Below are 12,742 nucleotides of genomic sequence, written 5' to 3'. Positions count from 1 at the left end.
TTATTTGTGTCTTCTTCATAAGTTTTCTATAGTTTTCAGCATGCAGATCTTTTACATTTTGGTTAGGTTTATTCCTAGGTATTTTACGTTTTTTTGTGCAATTGTGAATGGGATCAGTTTCTTGATTGCTCTTTCTGTTGCTTCATTATTGGTGTATAAAAATGCAACTGATTACTGTACATTGGTTTTGTACCCTGTGACTTTGCTGAACTCATGGATCAGTTCTAGCAGACTCCTGGTGGAGTCTGTCAGGTTTTCCATGTAGAGTGTTATGTCATCTATGAACAGCGAAAGTTTGACTTCATCTTTGTTGATTCTGATGTTTTTACTTCCTTTTGTTTTGTGATTGCTGATGCTAGGACTTCCAGCACTATGTTAAACAACAGTGGTAAGAATGAACATCCCAATTCATGTTTTTTTAAATATCCAGTTCAACAATGTGTGCCTTTTGATTGGATTGTTTGGTGTATTCATATTTAATGTTATTGTTGATATAACTTGATTTACTTCTGCCCTGTTCCTTTTTTTTCTATTTTAATATATTTTCCTCTATTCCTCTTTCAGTGCTTTAGATTGAATTACCTGGTTATTTTTAAATGTATTACATTTTAATACCTTTTACAACATTTTTTACTTATGTTTTTAGTAGTTGCTGTAATGTTCACCATATACATCTTAACATATCATAATCAGCTTCTGATCATACCAGTTTAATTCCAGTAATACACAAAAATATTATTAATATATAGCTCTATTCCATTATAACCCCCTTGCACTATTTTCATCAATTTTACATTTATTAATGTTTCAAAGCCAATAATACATTATTATAATTATTAATTAATTATCTGTAGTTATTTCCTTGGCCCTTTGCAGCTTTACTGCCACTCACCTCCTCTGTGTTCTTATTAGCAAATATATTACCCACATAGTAAATTTCTATATGTTGTAGTCTCAATAATCTCACTCTCACACACATACTGTAAATTTCTGTATGCTATAGTCCCAATAATCTCTCTCTCTCCTCTCTGGCACTACTCTTACACATAATGCTGGTGTGCCCAATATTGTGCCACATTTCTCTGAGGCTCTGTTCATTTTCTTTATGCTTGTTTCTCTACTGCATAATCTCTATTGATCTATCTTCAAGATTTCCAACTTTTTTCTGCCAGTTCAAATTTATTGTTGAACCCTTGTGGTGAAATTTTTACTTCAGTTATTGTATTTTCATCTCCAGAATTCCATTTGGTTCTTTTTATATATTTTTTATTTTTTTATTTATTTTTGCATTTCATCTTTTCAGTACTTATTTCTTTTTTTAAAGTAGTTTATTGTGAAATTAGTTTCCACACAACACCCAGTGCTCTTCCCCACAAGTGCCCTCCTCCATCACCACCACCTCATTTCCCCTCTCCCCCTTCAACCCTCAGGTCGTTTTCAGTATTCAATAGTCTCTCAAGTTTTGCATCCCTCTCTCTCCCCAACTCTTTTTCCCTCTTCCCCTCCCCCTGGTCCTCCATTAGGTTTCTCCTGTTCTCCTGTTAGACCTATGAGTGCAAACATATGGTATCTGTCCTTCTCTGCCTGACTTATTTTGCATAGCATGACACCCTCAAGGTCCATTCACCTTGCTACAAATGGCCATATTTCATTCTTTCTCATTGCCATGTAATACTCCATTGTGTACATATACCACATCTTCTTGATCCACTCATCAGGTGATGGACATTTAGGCTCTTTCCATATTTTGGCCATTGTTGACAGTGCTGCTATGAGCATTGGGATACATGTGCTCATATGCGGCAGCACTTCTGTATCCCTTGGGTAAATCCCTAGCAGTGCTATTGCTGGGTCATAAGGGAGTTCTATGGAGAGTTTTTTGAGGAACCTCTACACTGTTTTCCAGAGCAACTGCACCAGTTTACATTCCCACCAACCGTGTAGGAGGGTGCCCATCTCTCCACACCCTCGCCAGGATCTATATAGTCTCTTGATTTGTTCATTTTAGCCACTCTGACTGGTATGAGGTGGTATCTCAGTGTGGTTTTGATTTGTGTTTCCCTGATGATGAGTGTTGAGCATGGTTTCATGTGCCTGTAGATCAAAAGGGCTAGTATCCAAAATCTACAAGGAACTCACCAAACTCCACACCCAAAAAAATAAATAACCCAGTGAAGAAATGGGAAGAAGACATAAACAGACACTTCTCCAAAAGAGGACATCTTTTTATATTTCTATCTTTTTATTGATATTCTCTTTTGGATATGACATTGTCATTACACCTTTCTATACATCTTTAATCATTATTTCCTTTACTTCTGTGGAAAAAAATATATAAATTTTATATATTTGTACAAAATATTATATGCATACACATATTGGAGAACCAGGGGGAACGGAGGAGGGAGAGAGAGTTGGGGAGAGAGAGGGATGCAAAACTTGAGAGACTATTGAATGCTGAGAATGAACTGAGGGTTGAAGGGGAAGGGGGAGGGGGGGAGAGAGGTGGTGGTGATGGTGGAGGGCACTTGGGGGGAAGAGCACTGGGTGTTGTATGGAAAACAATTTGACAATAAAATATTATGGAGAAAAAAAGAATTAGAAATATAAATATCTGTATATCCTTGAAATACATTTCTATTAGATCTGATATCTGGTTACTCTCTCAGTTTCTATTACTTGCTTTTTTCCCCCAGTGCATGAATTTCCTTTTTTGTTTCTTTGCACGTCACATAATTTTTGCTGCAAATTGGACATTTTAAATAATGTAGCAACTCTGAATATTACCCTGCCACTCCCCCCACCTCGCCAAACATACCATAATTTGTTACTGTTATCTACTTGTTTATTTGTTTAGTGAATGGCTGGATTATTTCAGTAAAGTCTATTCCCCAACACAGTGTTAAGCATTTGATTGTTCAACTTTGGGTATGAACACAGACATACTGGAACCACAGTGGTACTGGTAGAGTTTTCCTTCTTTGTTTGCTTGAACACTTATAGCTGTTAATTTTCACTAATTATTAACTGATTGCTCTATTGGTTTCAACAGTTCCCTGGGGCATAAATTTCTCTACAAACTAATCCAATCAAACTGTAGTTCTTTCCATGGATACTTTCTGAGGTCAGTGTTTGATACTTGTTCTAACATCAGAGGCTAGCTCTAGATGTCTTATTTTTAAATTCTCTCCTGCAACCCAGCCAGCCCACATTCTAGGCTCTATGTTCATTAGATTTACGAGTATTCTTCCAATTTATTTTCACCACAGCCATCACCCTTCTTGAGAGTGTCCTTAGCTTAAAATTCTTCATCCTTCACTGTAGATGAAGTCAGTTCCTTTGGAAAGAGGTAAGCTCTTTTATGGCTTGTTTATTCCACTGATAAAATCTCTGAGCAAGGGCTCTGGAACTTGGGGTGGGGCAATGGATAGCTTCTTTCTGAATATAACCCATGTTATATTATCTGAGCCCTCAGTGGAAGGGGACAGTGGCCTGCGGTCCTCTCAGCTTGTCTTTCCTGGCACAGTACCACTGCTTCATAAGCTGAGGCAAGGGAAATTGGGGCTACAAATATTCTCAGCATGCTATGCCCAAAGTATATTCTTTGTTCCACAAGTGGGAGTTGGGTAGAAAAAGGGAGCTCCGCTTCTCAGCTGAATTCATACAGGACTTAGTCTCAGCAACAGACAAGTGGGACAAGGATAAGAAATGCTGAAGTCCTCCTCCACTTGTGTAGAAGGCCCTCGGATAGGATCTGGGGGAAAAGGAACCCTGAGTTTTTGGCTGCAGTAGTGTGGAATGAAGTATCCACCTCACTGAGTTTGAAAAGTGGGGAAGGAGGCACTGTCTTGGTTCATATATTACAGGCTTTCACCTTACTACATTTTTGTAGATTTTCTTGAATAGATTTTTTGGTGTGTGATGATTGTCCTTAGTGTTCTGGGATTTTTTTTTTACCTCAATACCTGGGGTTTGTCATCTCACTGATTTGAAGAATGAAGAGGTGGACATAAAATAATATGAACAGCAGGCAAAAGTTTATTAGAGTATAAAATTAGAAAGTAAGAATAGTATGAAAACTCTCTTTACAGAGTGGAGGGATTCAAAAGTGAATACCCTGCGGCTATAGGTGAGCGTCTTTGTTTAAGTTTTGGTCAGGGCCCACCCCTACCTTTACCCCTTATTCCTTCTCAGATTCTACCGTTATTGTCTTGATAACTCTAGGTGCAATATTGTCCATTCCTGATAGGCTCAATTCTATTGTGTGCGGAGTCAGACTACAGTCATACTGTCCCTCATATAATATCAGGTTTATAGTTTACAAAGTTCAGTATTTTGATTGTCAAATTCCTGAGGGGGAGTAGGTCATGCTGTTACATTCTTAAGAGGAAACTTACACATGAGGGTGTTTACTGCATTCAGAAGCTACCAGCATTTTTCCAAAATATGTGTTTTTCCCCACCCAGGGACTTCAGTTCCTATCCTTTCCCTCTATGCCTATTTTATCCTATATAGCTACATCATATTAGGACCATTTTCAAAGGCCTTTAATGGTTGTGGGGTTTTTAAATATAAATTTCATCACTTTCACTGGTTATCAGGTCAGTGGGGCTCCTCAGGCTCTCATGACAGAAGTGAATCTTCCATTATTTCTTCTTTTTTTAAAATTTTTAATGTTTATTTATTTTTGAAAGACAGAGAGACAGAGCGTGAGCAGGGTAAGGGCAGAGAGAGGAGACACAGAATCTGAAGCAGGCTCCAGGCTCTGAGCTGTCAGCACAGAGCCTGATGGGGGGCTCAAACCCATGAGCTACAAGATCATCACGTGAGCTGAAGTCAACCACTTAACCGACTGAGCCACATAGGCACCCTCTATTATTTCTTCATAGTGTTTTCCCCCAATTTCCTTTCTCCTCTTCTTATGGGACTTTGATTACATATAGGTTAGATTTTTTTCCCACCATGTCCCATTAGTCTTTTATAGCCTTTTCTACATTGTTTATCTTGTTGCCTCTGTTCCTCAATCTGACAGAGGTTAGCATGGGTTCTGAGTCTTTAGCCAATAACTCCCAGAGGTCTTGATATTTCCTTTTCGCTAGTGCACAGTCATCCTAAAAAATATCTGCAGGTCCCATTGGGAAAGGTGGGTTTATAGTATACACCAGTGGCTGCAAGGTCCTACCTTTAAGGTACCCTGTCTTCCCTTTAGTTGGGTAAGAATTTGAGAAACCTCACTACAGCAACTCAAATTAAGCTTTCCAGAGACCTAGAATTTTTTTTCTGCCTGAATATGTTAAGCAATATCCTATAGAATGCCCAATTATTTCACTTTTTGGAATGCTCCGGTTAGCCATCACCACAGATCCCTGTGGGTCACACATCCTCTAATTAGCATTTTATTCTTATGGCTTGTTGTGGTAGTTGTACTCACCCTGTCTTATATGATTAAGTGCTGTCACCTGACTTCCACCACTCTGGGATCCCTTCAATTGACATTAAGATCAAATAGTCAATTCCACTGAAGCATTTTCCACCATTGTCTCCAGCCTACAGAGCACAGACACACAGATATTTTCAAAAATGGTTGCTGACATTCTCTCCACTTCCTTTCTTAATGTTTTAGAGCATGTCTACACAAAGTCTCTGATACATCAAGGTTCCATTCCTTCTCTACTTGTGCCCTTACCCTATTGTAAAATCAATAGCAGGTAGAACATTTAATTTGCAGTGAAACTCTGCAACACCGACTACCTGGGCTTGGTCCTCAGCGTTATCTATAAATGCAGCCTTTCTGGTGTTCTATATGTGATTTTTATTGTATTTTAATAACTTTCAATTTCTTCTATTTCCTATGCAAACCCTTTAGGACCATCGAATAAACATAGGTGACTTCACAAACTGTTGGGTAATTATTTTCAACACTGTGTTTAAATGAGTACATCTACTTGATTTCCCAAAACTTTGGATTCCTGTACTTCATTCCATGCCACCAGCGGTGTTAATTTGATTAAGTATGATACTACTACATGCCTTTACCAGTGAACCTCTCTTAACACCTGCCCCCCACTTTCCTGACCCTCATTGTCAGGAGGTATTTTTCAATCCTCAAATGAGCAACCCAATTCCTGGAGTAACTTTTGTTATCTACTGTATCTGAGAAGTGCATGACAGGGAACAGGGGGAATATTCACATTAGAAAATGTGAGAGGATGGGTGCCTGTGTGGCTCATTAGGTTGAATGACTGACCTTTGCTCAGGTCACGATCTCTTGGTTCATGAGTCCACACTCTGTGGGAGGCTCTGTGCTGACAACTGAGAGCCTGGAGCCTGCTTCTGACTCTGTGTCTTCCTCTCTCTCTGCCCCTACCCCACTTGTTCTGTGCGTCTCTCTCTCTCATAATAAGTAAACATTAAAAAAATAAAGAAAATATGAAAGGAGATATTAAAAAAAAGACAATGTACAATGGTGTGGGAAGAGTATTTGAGAAACACAAGGGACAGTACAATACTCCATAGCTAAAAGAGGTAAGATTATCAGCCCTAAGCCTGAGAAGTTACTAACATCTGGAGACACAGAGCCTATATTGAGAGGGCCACCTTACAGGAATCTTTGGAGAGGAGACTCAGCATCTGGTGACAGTGCAGGAAGCAAACTGGGAGGAAAATTTCCTGACCACATTGTCCACCACTGGTTCCCAAAGGAAAAAGGAATCCTTTGATGTAGTTCATACGGGCCAGATTCCCCCAGGACACAGAACAGGGAGAAGAATGAATCCAGATAAGAAGATGGAGAGATATCCAGCAACTGGGTAAGCACATGTTAGTAGTAATCACTGGGAAATGTGGGTGCCATGAGAAAGGGTATCCCATCAGCTTTATGTACATAGTAAGGAGGAGGGTAAAAGGCATATTGTTATTAGAGGGTTAATCTGACTGGGATTTGTCTGAGCTATTCTACTGTAATAAGAAATGCACCTGTGTGGTACTGTCCCATGGCAAAGGCATTAACCTTACTAAGAGTATTGTTTTTTTTCTCTCTTTTATAATTTATTGTCAAGTTGGTTTCCATATAACCTTCAGTGTTCATCCCAAGTGCCCTCCTCCAGGCCCATCACCCCCCTTCCCCTCTTCCCCACCCCCATCAACTCTCAGTTTGTTCTCAGTATTTAAGAGTCTCCTATGGTTTGCCTACCTCCCTTTCCTTAACTATTTTCCCCTTCCCCTCCCCATGGTCCCCTGTTAAGTTTCTCCTGTTCCACACATGAGTGAAAACATATGGTATCTGTCTTTCTCTGCCTGACTTATTTTACTTAGCATAACACCCTTGAGTTACATCCACTTTGCTACCAATGGCCAGATTCTATTCTTTCTCATTGCCATGTAGTATTCCATTCTACAGATAAACCACATCTTCTTGATTCATTCATCAGTTGATGGACGTTTAGGGTCTTTCCATGATTTGGCTATTGTTGACAGTGCTGCTATGAACATTGGGGTATAGCACTCCTGTATCCTTTGAGTAAATTCTGAGCAGTGCTATTGCTGGGTCATAGGGGAGTTCTATTGTTAATTTCTTGAGGAGCCTCCACACTGTTTTCCAGAGCAGCTGTACCAGTTTACATTCCCACCAACAGTGTAGGAGGGTGCCCATCTCTCCACATACTCACCAGCATCTATGGTCTCCTGATTTGTTCATTTAAGCCAAAGAATATTGTTTTATAACCATATGTCTGAGGAGTTTTGGATGCTTTGTACCAGCTTGTTGTTTATTGGTAACAACAAGGTTGCACGTGATCTTGGTGAATCTTCCCACCAAGAGCTCTGCTGTTGAAGCTAGCTACATAGCAAGAATATCCGTATATAACCAGCAGTGTAGGAGAATCCTAGGCTGAAACTCCATTTGTGGTCTCCAGTTCTGAGGTATTCTGTGTATACATCAGTGGCTCCTGGTCCAAAAGAAGTGCATATTGCCAGGGCTCTTATAGGGCAGGGATAAAATTGGAGTTTGCACCTGGCCACTCCAGACCCCTCATTATGAGACAGTTTTTAGCTGTGACAGAGATCCTTAAGACTGTTGCTATACTGAATCTTTTTTTCTGCACTAAACTATGGATTTGCAAGCATTGATACTTGGAGTCCCATGAGTCTTCTGCAACAGTGGAACTGTTTAGCTATCACAGCATCTGAAGATGCCATACTATGAGATGCCTTCTATTTGCCTTTGTTTATATATATGATTTGCTCTAAAGACACTTTTAGGTTCTCTTCAATAGATATGTATTAATCTTTGCCTTTATGTATTCTTATTCCCAAAGTCTGTTTTATACCTTAGAAAGATCTTGATTTGCCATCCCTCTCCAAAACGAGACTACAATGTTTTTCTTCTGCTTATTCTGATTCATACTTAATATGACTGAGATGATAATTAATATATGTCAGTGGGCATTAGCCTTTAATGTGAATCAGAATTTCACAGGGAAACAGTAGATCTGAGGTGAGGGTCAGGAGTTCACATTTTCAATAGTCTCCTGGTGATTCTGACATGTGGCAGACTAGCACACTTTAAAAACATGCAATCATTAATAAATGAGATTGGGTTAAATTTGTGGTACATAACCTTCTACATGGTGTCTTTTTTCTTTTTTTAAATTTTTTAAATTTATTTTTGAGAGACAGAGCAAACAGGGGAGGTTCAGAGAGAGAGGAGACACAGAATCTGAAGCAGGATCCAGGCTCTGAGCTAGCTGTCAGCACAGAGCCTGACGCGGGAGTCAAACCCACGAACCACAAGATCATGACCTGAGCTGAAGCCAGACACTTAATCGACTGAGCCACCCAGGCGCCCCTTCTACATGGTGTTCTATTTGGATCTGTAAATAAACCCTGCTAGAGATATTCACAGTTATTATTTATCTAGACAATAAATGATCTAGGGTGAGAACTCCTACTTATTTACAACTTTATTAAGAAAGAACCTAAGTTGTCAGACACTGTGCTAGGTATTAGAGGTACTTGGATGGAAAAGTAAGATTGTACTTTGAGAAGCAGATTCCAATGCATTATTTCTTAGTTTTTTTTTAAAGCTTCAGTCCACAGTCACAAATACATTTTTCATAAAAACTCAGGGTGTAAAAATGTATGTATATATGTTTGTATACCCTGAGTAATATATGTATATATGTGTGTATTTATATATATATATTTTTTTTATATATATGTATATACGTACACACTCACATAATGGAAACACAAATTTCACAAAACAATTATCACCTACCTGTGATGTAATCTGATTCTTTACTATTTGGCTCTAATCAATTCTATTCTACCCTACTTCCTTAAAAAATGCAGGTCTTGACTCATTATATTTGTCTTGGGCTCTCTTAATTCAGGGAGTGTGGAACTAAGCTTAACACAATTAAACTACAGTTTAACACAATAACACAGTTTAACACGTATCATCTATGATGTGTATCTTACATAGCACATTTATTTATTCCTCTAGGCAGATATTTCATGTGAAGGTGGGAGTGGGGAGGCTAAGTAGTCTCCGTGTAAACCAGTGCTTCTCAAACTTTAATGCATACAGAAATCAATTGCAAATCTTGTTAAATTAAGATTCTGATTCAGTACTTCTAGGATGGGTACTTGAGAGTCTGTGTTTCTCTCAGGTGATGCTGATGCAGCTGGTCCTTTGACTAGTGGTCCATTGACCACTATTTGAGTAACAATGCTCTAAAAACCTTAAGTGTGAGTGAGTAGGTGTGCTAACCTTGTAAGGCAGGACCTAGCTGGAGTTTCCTAGGAGACAATTACCTCTAAGGAAAGAGGAATCAAGCAGACAAGGAAATGACAAATGAGAAAACCAGTGTATGCCACTCAGATTTTATTCCAGCTTCCAATATCTGAATCTGGTAGAGATATAGCTGTATGCAAAAACTTACTTACAATGCAACAAACACAGAAAGGATTGGTTTGCTAAAAAATCTGAGATCCATTAAGGGCCAAAGTATCACTGGGATGTTACTCACTTGGGTAAGCATAATTCTAGCTTTATCCTCCATTCTATAGGTGATATTGTGTCAGGCAAGTTTTGGGCTCACTGGGGACTCTGGGGAAATTGACTGGACTTTGTCACCTTGAGAACACCAGCCCATCAGCAACAGTGAGAACCTTAAGAGTGTGGCGAACTCATGAGAAGAGGCACAGTGTGCAGCAGACAGCAGTACCCCAAGTAGGGTGGCACCGATCTTTTGACTTTCTGGACTTATTCCTTGGAATTGGTGAGCTGTAACTCACCCCCCATCTATGTGTCTGATGGGAGTCTTGGTCCTTCTAGCATAGGGGAAAATGTAGAAACCAGACCAACACAGCTCACATACTCACTGCCTCATCTGTTCCACTCAGGAATCCTGTGAGTTTAATATTACCCTCATTTCACTGATGACAAGACTGTGTTTTACAGCAATGGATCTATTATAACTGCCAGGTTAATTCTTCTAAATATGAGTCTTAGCGGGAATATGAGTTTTACATATTAAGTTCTCACAAGAATTTTGAATGTCTCCACTAGCTTTCATAAATTCACTGAATAGATCTTTGTATTTCTTTTTCTGTATTGTTTTCCTTTTTATGTTTTATCATTTATTTATGAGAAAAGTAATCTGTGTTCTTTAGGAAAAAAATAAACATACAGGTAGAAAGAAAGCAAAGAAATTAAGTTTCCCACAGTTTTATAATTTAGAGAACCACTGTTAATCTTTTGGTAGAAAAAAGTTTCTATTTTTCCTTTGCACAGATGTGCTATATAAACTTATGGTTTTTACAAAAGTGGACCAATTTTTGTAGAGGATATTATAAGCTTCTTTATATTCCCAAAAATTATAACGTCTTTGCAATGCACATGGGTGAAAATCCTCTACTGATAGCATGCTCTAGTTGGGTCAAAAGGCTGCTGATAACAAGAGTGACAGCTAAAGCAAATTATAAGCATAAGGTTAAAGCACAGGGCCTGGTAAATGCTTTCCAGAAGCATTACACAAAAGGAATATCTTCAAAGCCCCTTTGTGGGGCCCTACAACCGCCACTGAGTTCCCTTGGGCCCCTTGGGTGAAAGGGGTCCTGTAAACTTTTTTGCATCCACATAAACCCCCCCAATTTTTGCTTGGTTTTCTTCACCTCATCCTCCACCCTGGCCATCTCGTCAAATTCTCTTATCATCTCCTCATTGCTCAGATGCATATCGTGGATGGCCTCCTTATATTCCTTGAGGCACTGAGCCAGCCCCTTGTTGGTTTTTCTTTTGGCCTTCCTGGGTACATCATCCCCAGCTGGGCGCTTTCCTAAAGCCTTTGGTTCGCTGGCTGGCTTTTCTTCTTTCAGCTTTTCCTGGCTCTCTGGCTTTCCTGCATTCACTGGCTTTCCCTCACTCTCTGATTTTTCCTCTCTTGGCTCTCCCTTGCTCCCTGCTTCTCCTTTTGTCTGTCCTTTGTTCACTGGATTCCCCTCACTCACAGGTTTTCCTTCTTCCTTTGGATTTCCCTGGCTCTCTGGCTTTCTCTCACTGACTGATTTTCCCTCCCTCACTGGCTTTCCCTCTTTTGCCTTTGCCACACTCTCTGGCTTTTCATTTTCCTTTAGGATTTCCTCATTTTCTGTCTTTCCCTCATGATTTGTTTTTCCTTCATTTTCTAACTTTTCCTTGTCTTCCAGAGTACAAGCTTCTTCTGGCTTTCCCATATCCTGTGGCTGTTCTTTGCATTCCATCTCTCCTTGGTTCTCAGGCATCCCTTCGTTTCCATTGCAGATTTTTTCCATGTTGAGATTTCCCCTCCTTTTCCTGTCCTGGGGGTGGGAGGAAGAGGAAACAAGGAGAAATGAGGGCTTGGAGGTTGAATGCAAAATTCAGGTCTGGATCATTTCATACCTATGTACCTTTATCTGGTTCCCCTAACCTGGCCTGCACTCCAAGTGTGCCTTCTGTCAAGCTTCTTTTCCCAAAATTCCTCCCACACACAGGAGCCAACCATTTCTCTCAGGCCCTGCCATTTTCTCTTTGATTTCTCAGTGTGGAAAAGTATAAATGATCTGAGAGGTGGATGGTTGGACCCCATATTCTGCCCATGCTGTACCCTCCACACTCCCCACCCCCTGAGGTCCCTCTCCAGAGATGCCCTTACTTCACTGACCTGCAGGAATTCAGGACAGGTTTCTCTTCCTTTACTAGCCTTGTAGAGTGCTGAAAACAAACACGCAGAACTGCAGACAGACAGGAGAAAGAGGCTGGGCATTTGGTGGCTGCACAAAGTCCTGGGTCCCTTTCCTGAACCCTGGACCTCCAAGTGTCTCCTACACACTATTTACCCTACCATTCCTTCCAACCATTTCCTTGGCAGGACTTACAACCTTCTATACCATTCTTCAGGGTGGCTGGGTGTCTGCAATATATGTGGTGGGGAGTGGGCAGTGGGGAACTCAAATTCTGCCCCAGCTCTTCTCTTTACACGCCAACCATCACTCCAGTGCCCCTCCTACTTTTCTAGACTTGCAGAGTGCTGGGGACAGACACACAGACCTGCAGAGAGACAGGAAACAAGGGCAGCGCCTGTGCTCTCAGCCCATTTAACTTTCTTTCCGGAATCTGGGCCCTCCTCATCCAACATTTCCCTCCCATATCTCCCCCACATCCCGGCCGCCATTACTTTTTAGGCCTCAGGCTCCAGACCAGGATGGTTTCCAAACT

General features: G+C 40.3%; 1 protein-coding gene across 4 annotated transcripts in view; it reads right to left on the bottom strand.

Moving 5' to 3' along the window:
* Positions 1 to 9,869: 9,869 nt before the first annotated feature.
* TCEAL2 (transcription elongation factor A like 2) overlaps positions 9,870 to 12,742 on the bottom strand; it is a 3,970-nt gene continuing 1,097 nt past the window's right edge. For 3 of the 4 annotated variants that reach the window (XM_029930257.1, XM_029930256.1, XM_029930255.1), the window contains exons 2-3: positions 12,189 to 12,258; positions 9,870 to 11,844 (exon numbers count right to left, since the gene is read on the bottom strand). In XM_029930257.1, coding sequence (XP_029786117.1) covers positions 11,035 to 11,817 — 783 coding nt within the window. In that variant the 5' untranslated portion in view covers positions 11,818 to 11,844; positions 12,189 to 12,258 and the 3' untranslated portion in view covers positions 9,870 to 11,034. The other variant, XR_003905074.1, reaches the window with a different exon arrangement.

Source organism: Suricata suricatta, chromosome X (genome assembly GCF_006229205.1).
Source record: "Suricata suricatta isolate VVHF042 chromosome X, meerkat_22Aug2017_6uvM2_HiC, whole genome shotgun sequence".
Classification (NCBI taxonomy): domain Eukaryota; kingdom Metazoa; phylum Chordata; class Mammalia; order Carnivora; family Herpestidae; genus Suricata; species Suricata suricatta.
Note: the sequence above shows the minus strand (reverse complement) of the source record. Positions and strands in the feature narration are given on the sequence as shown.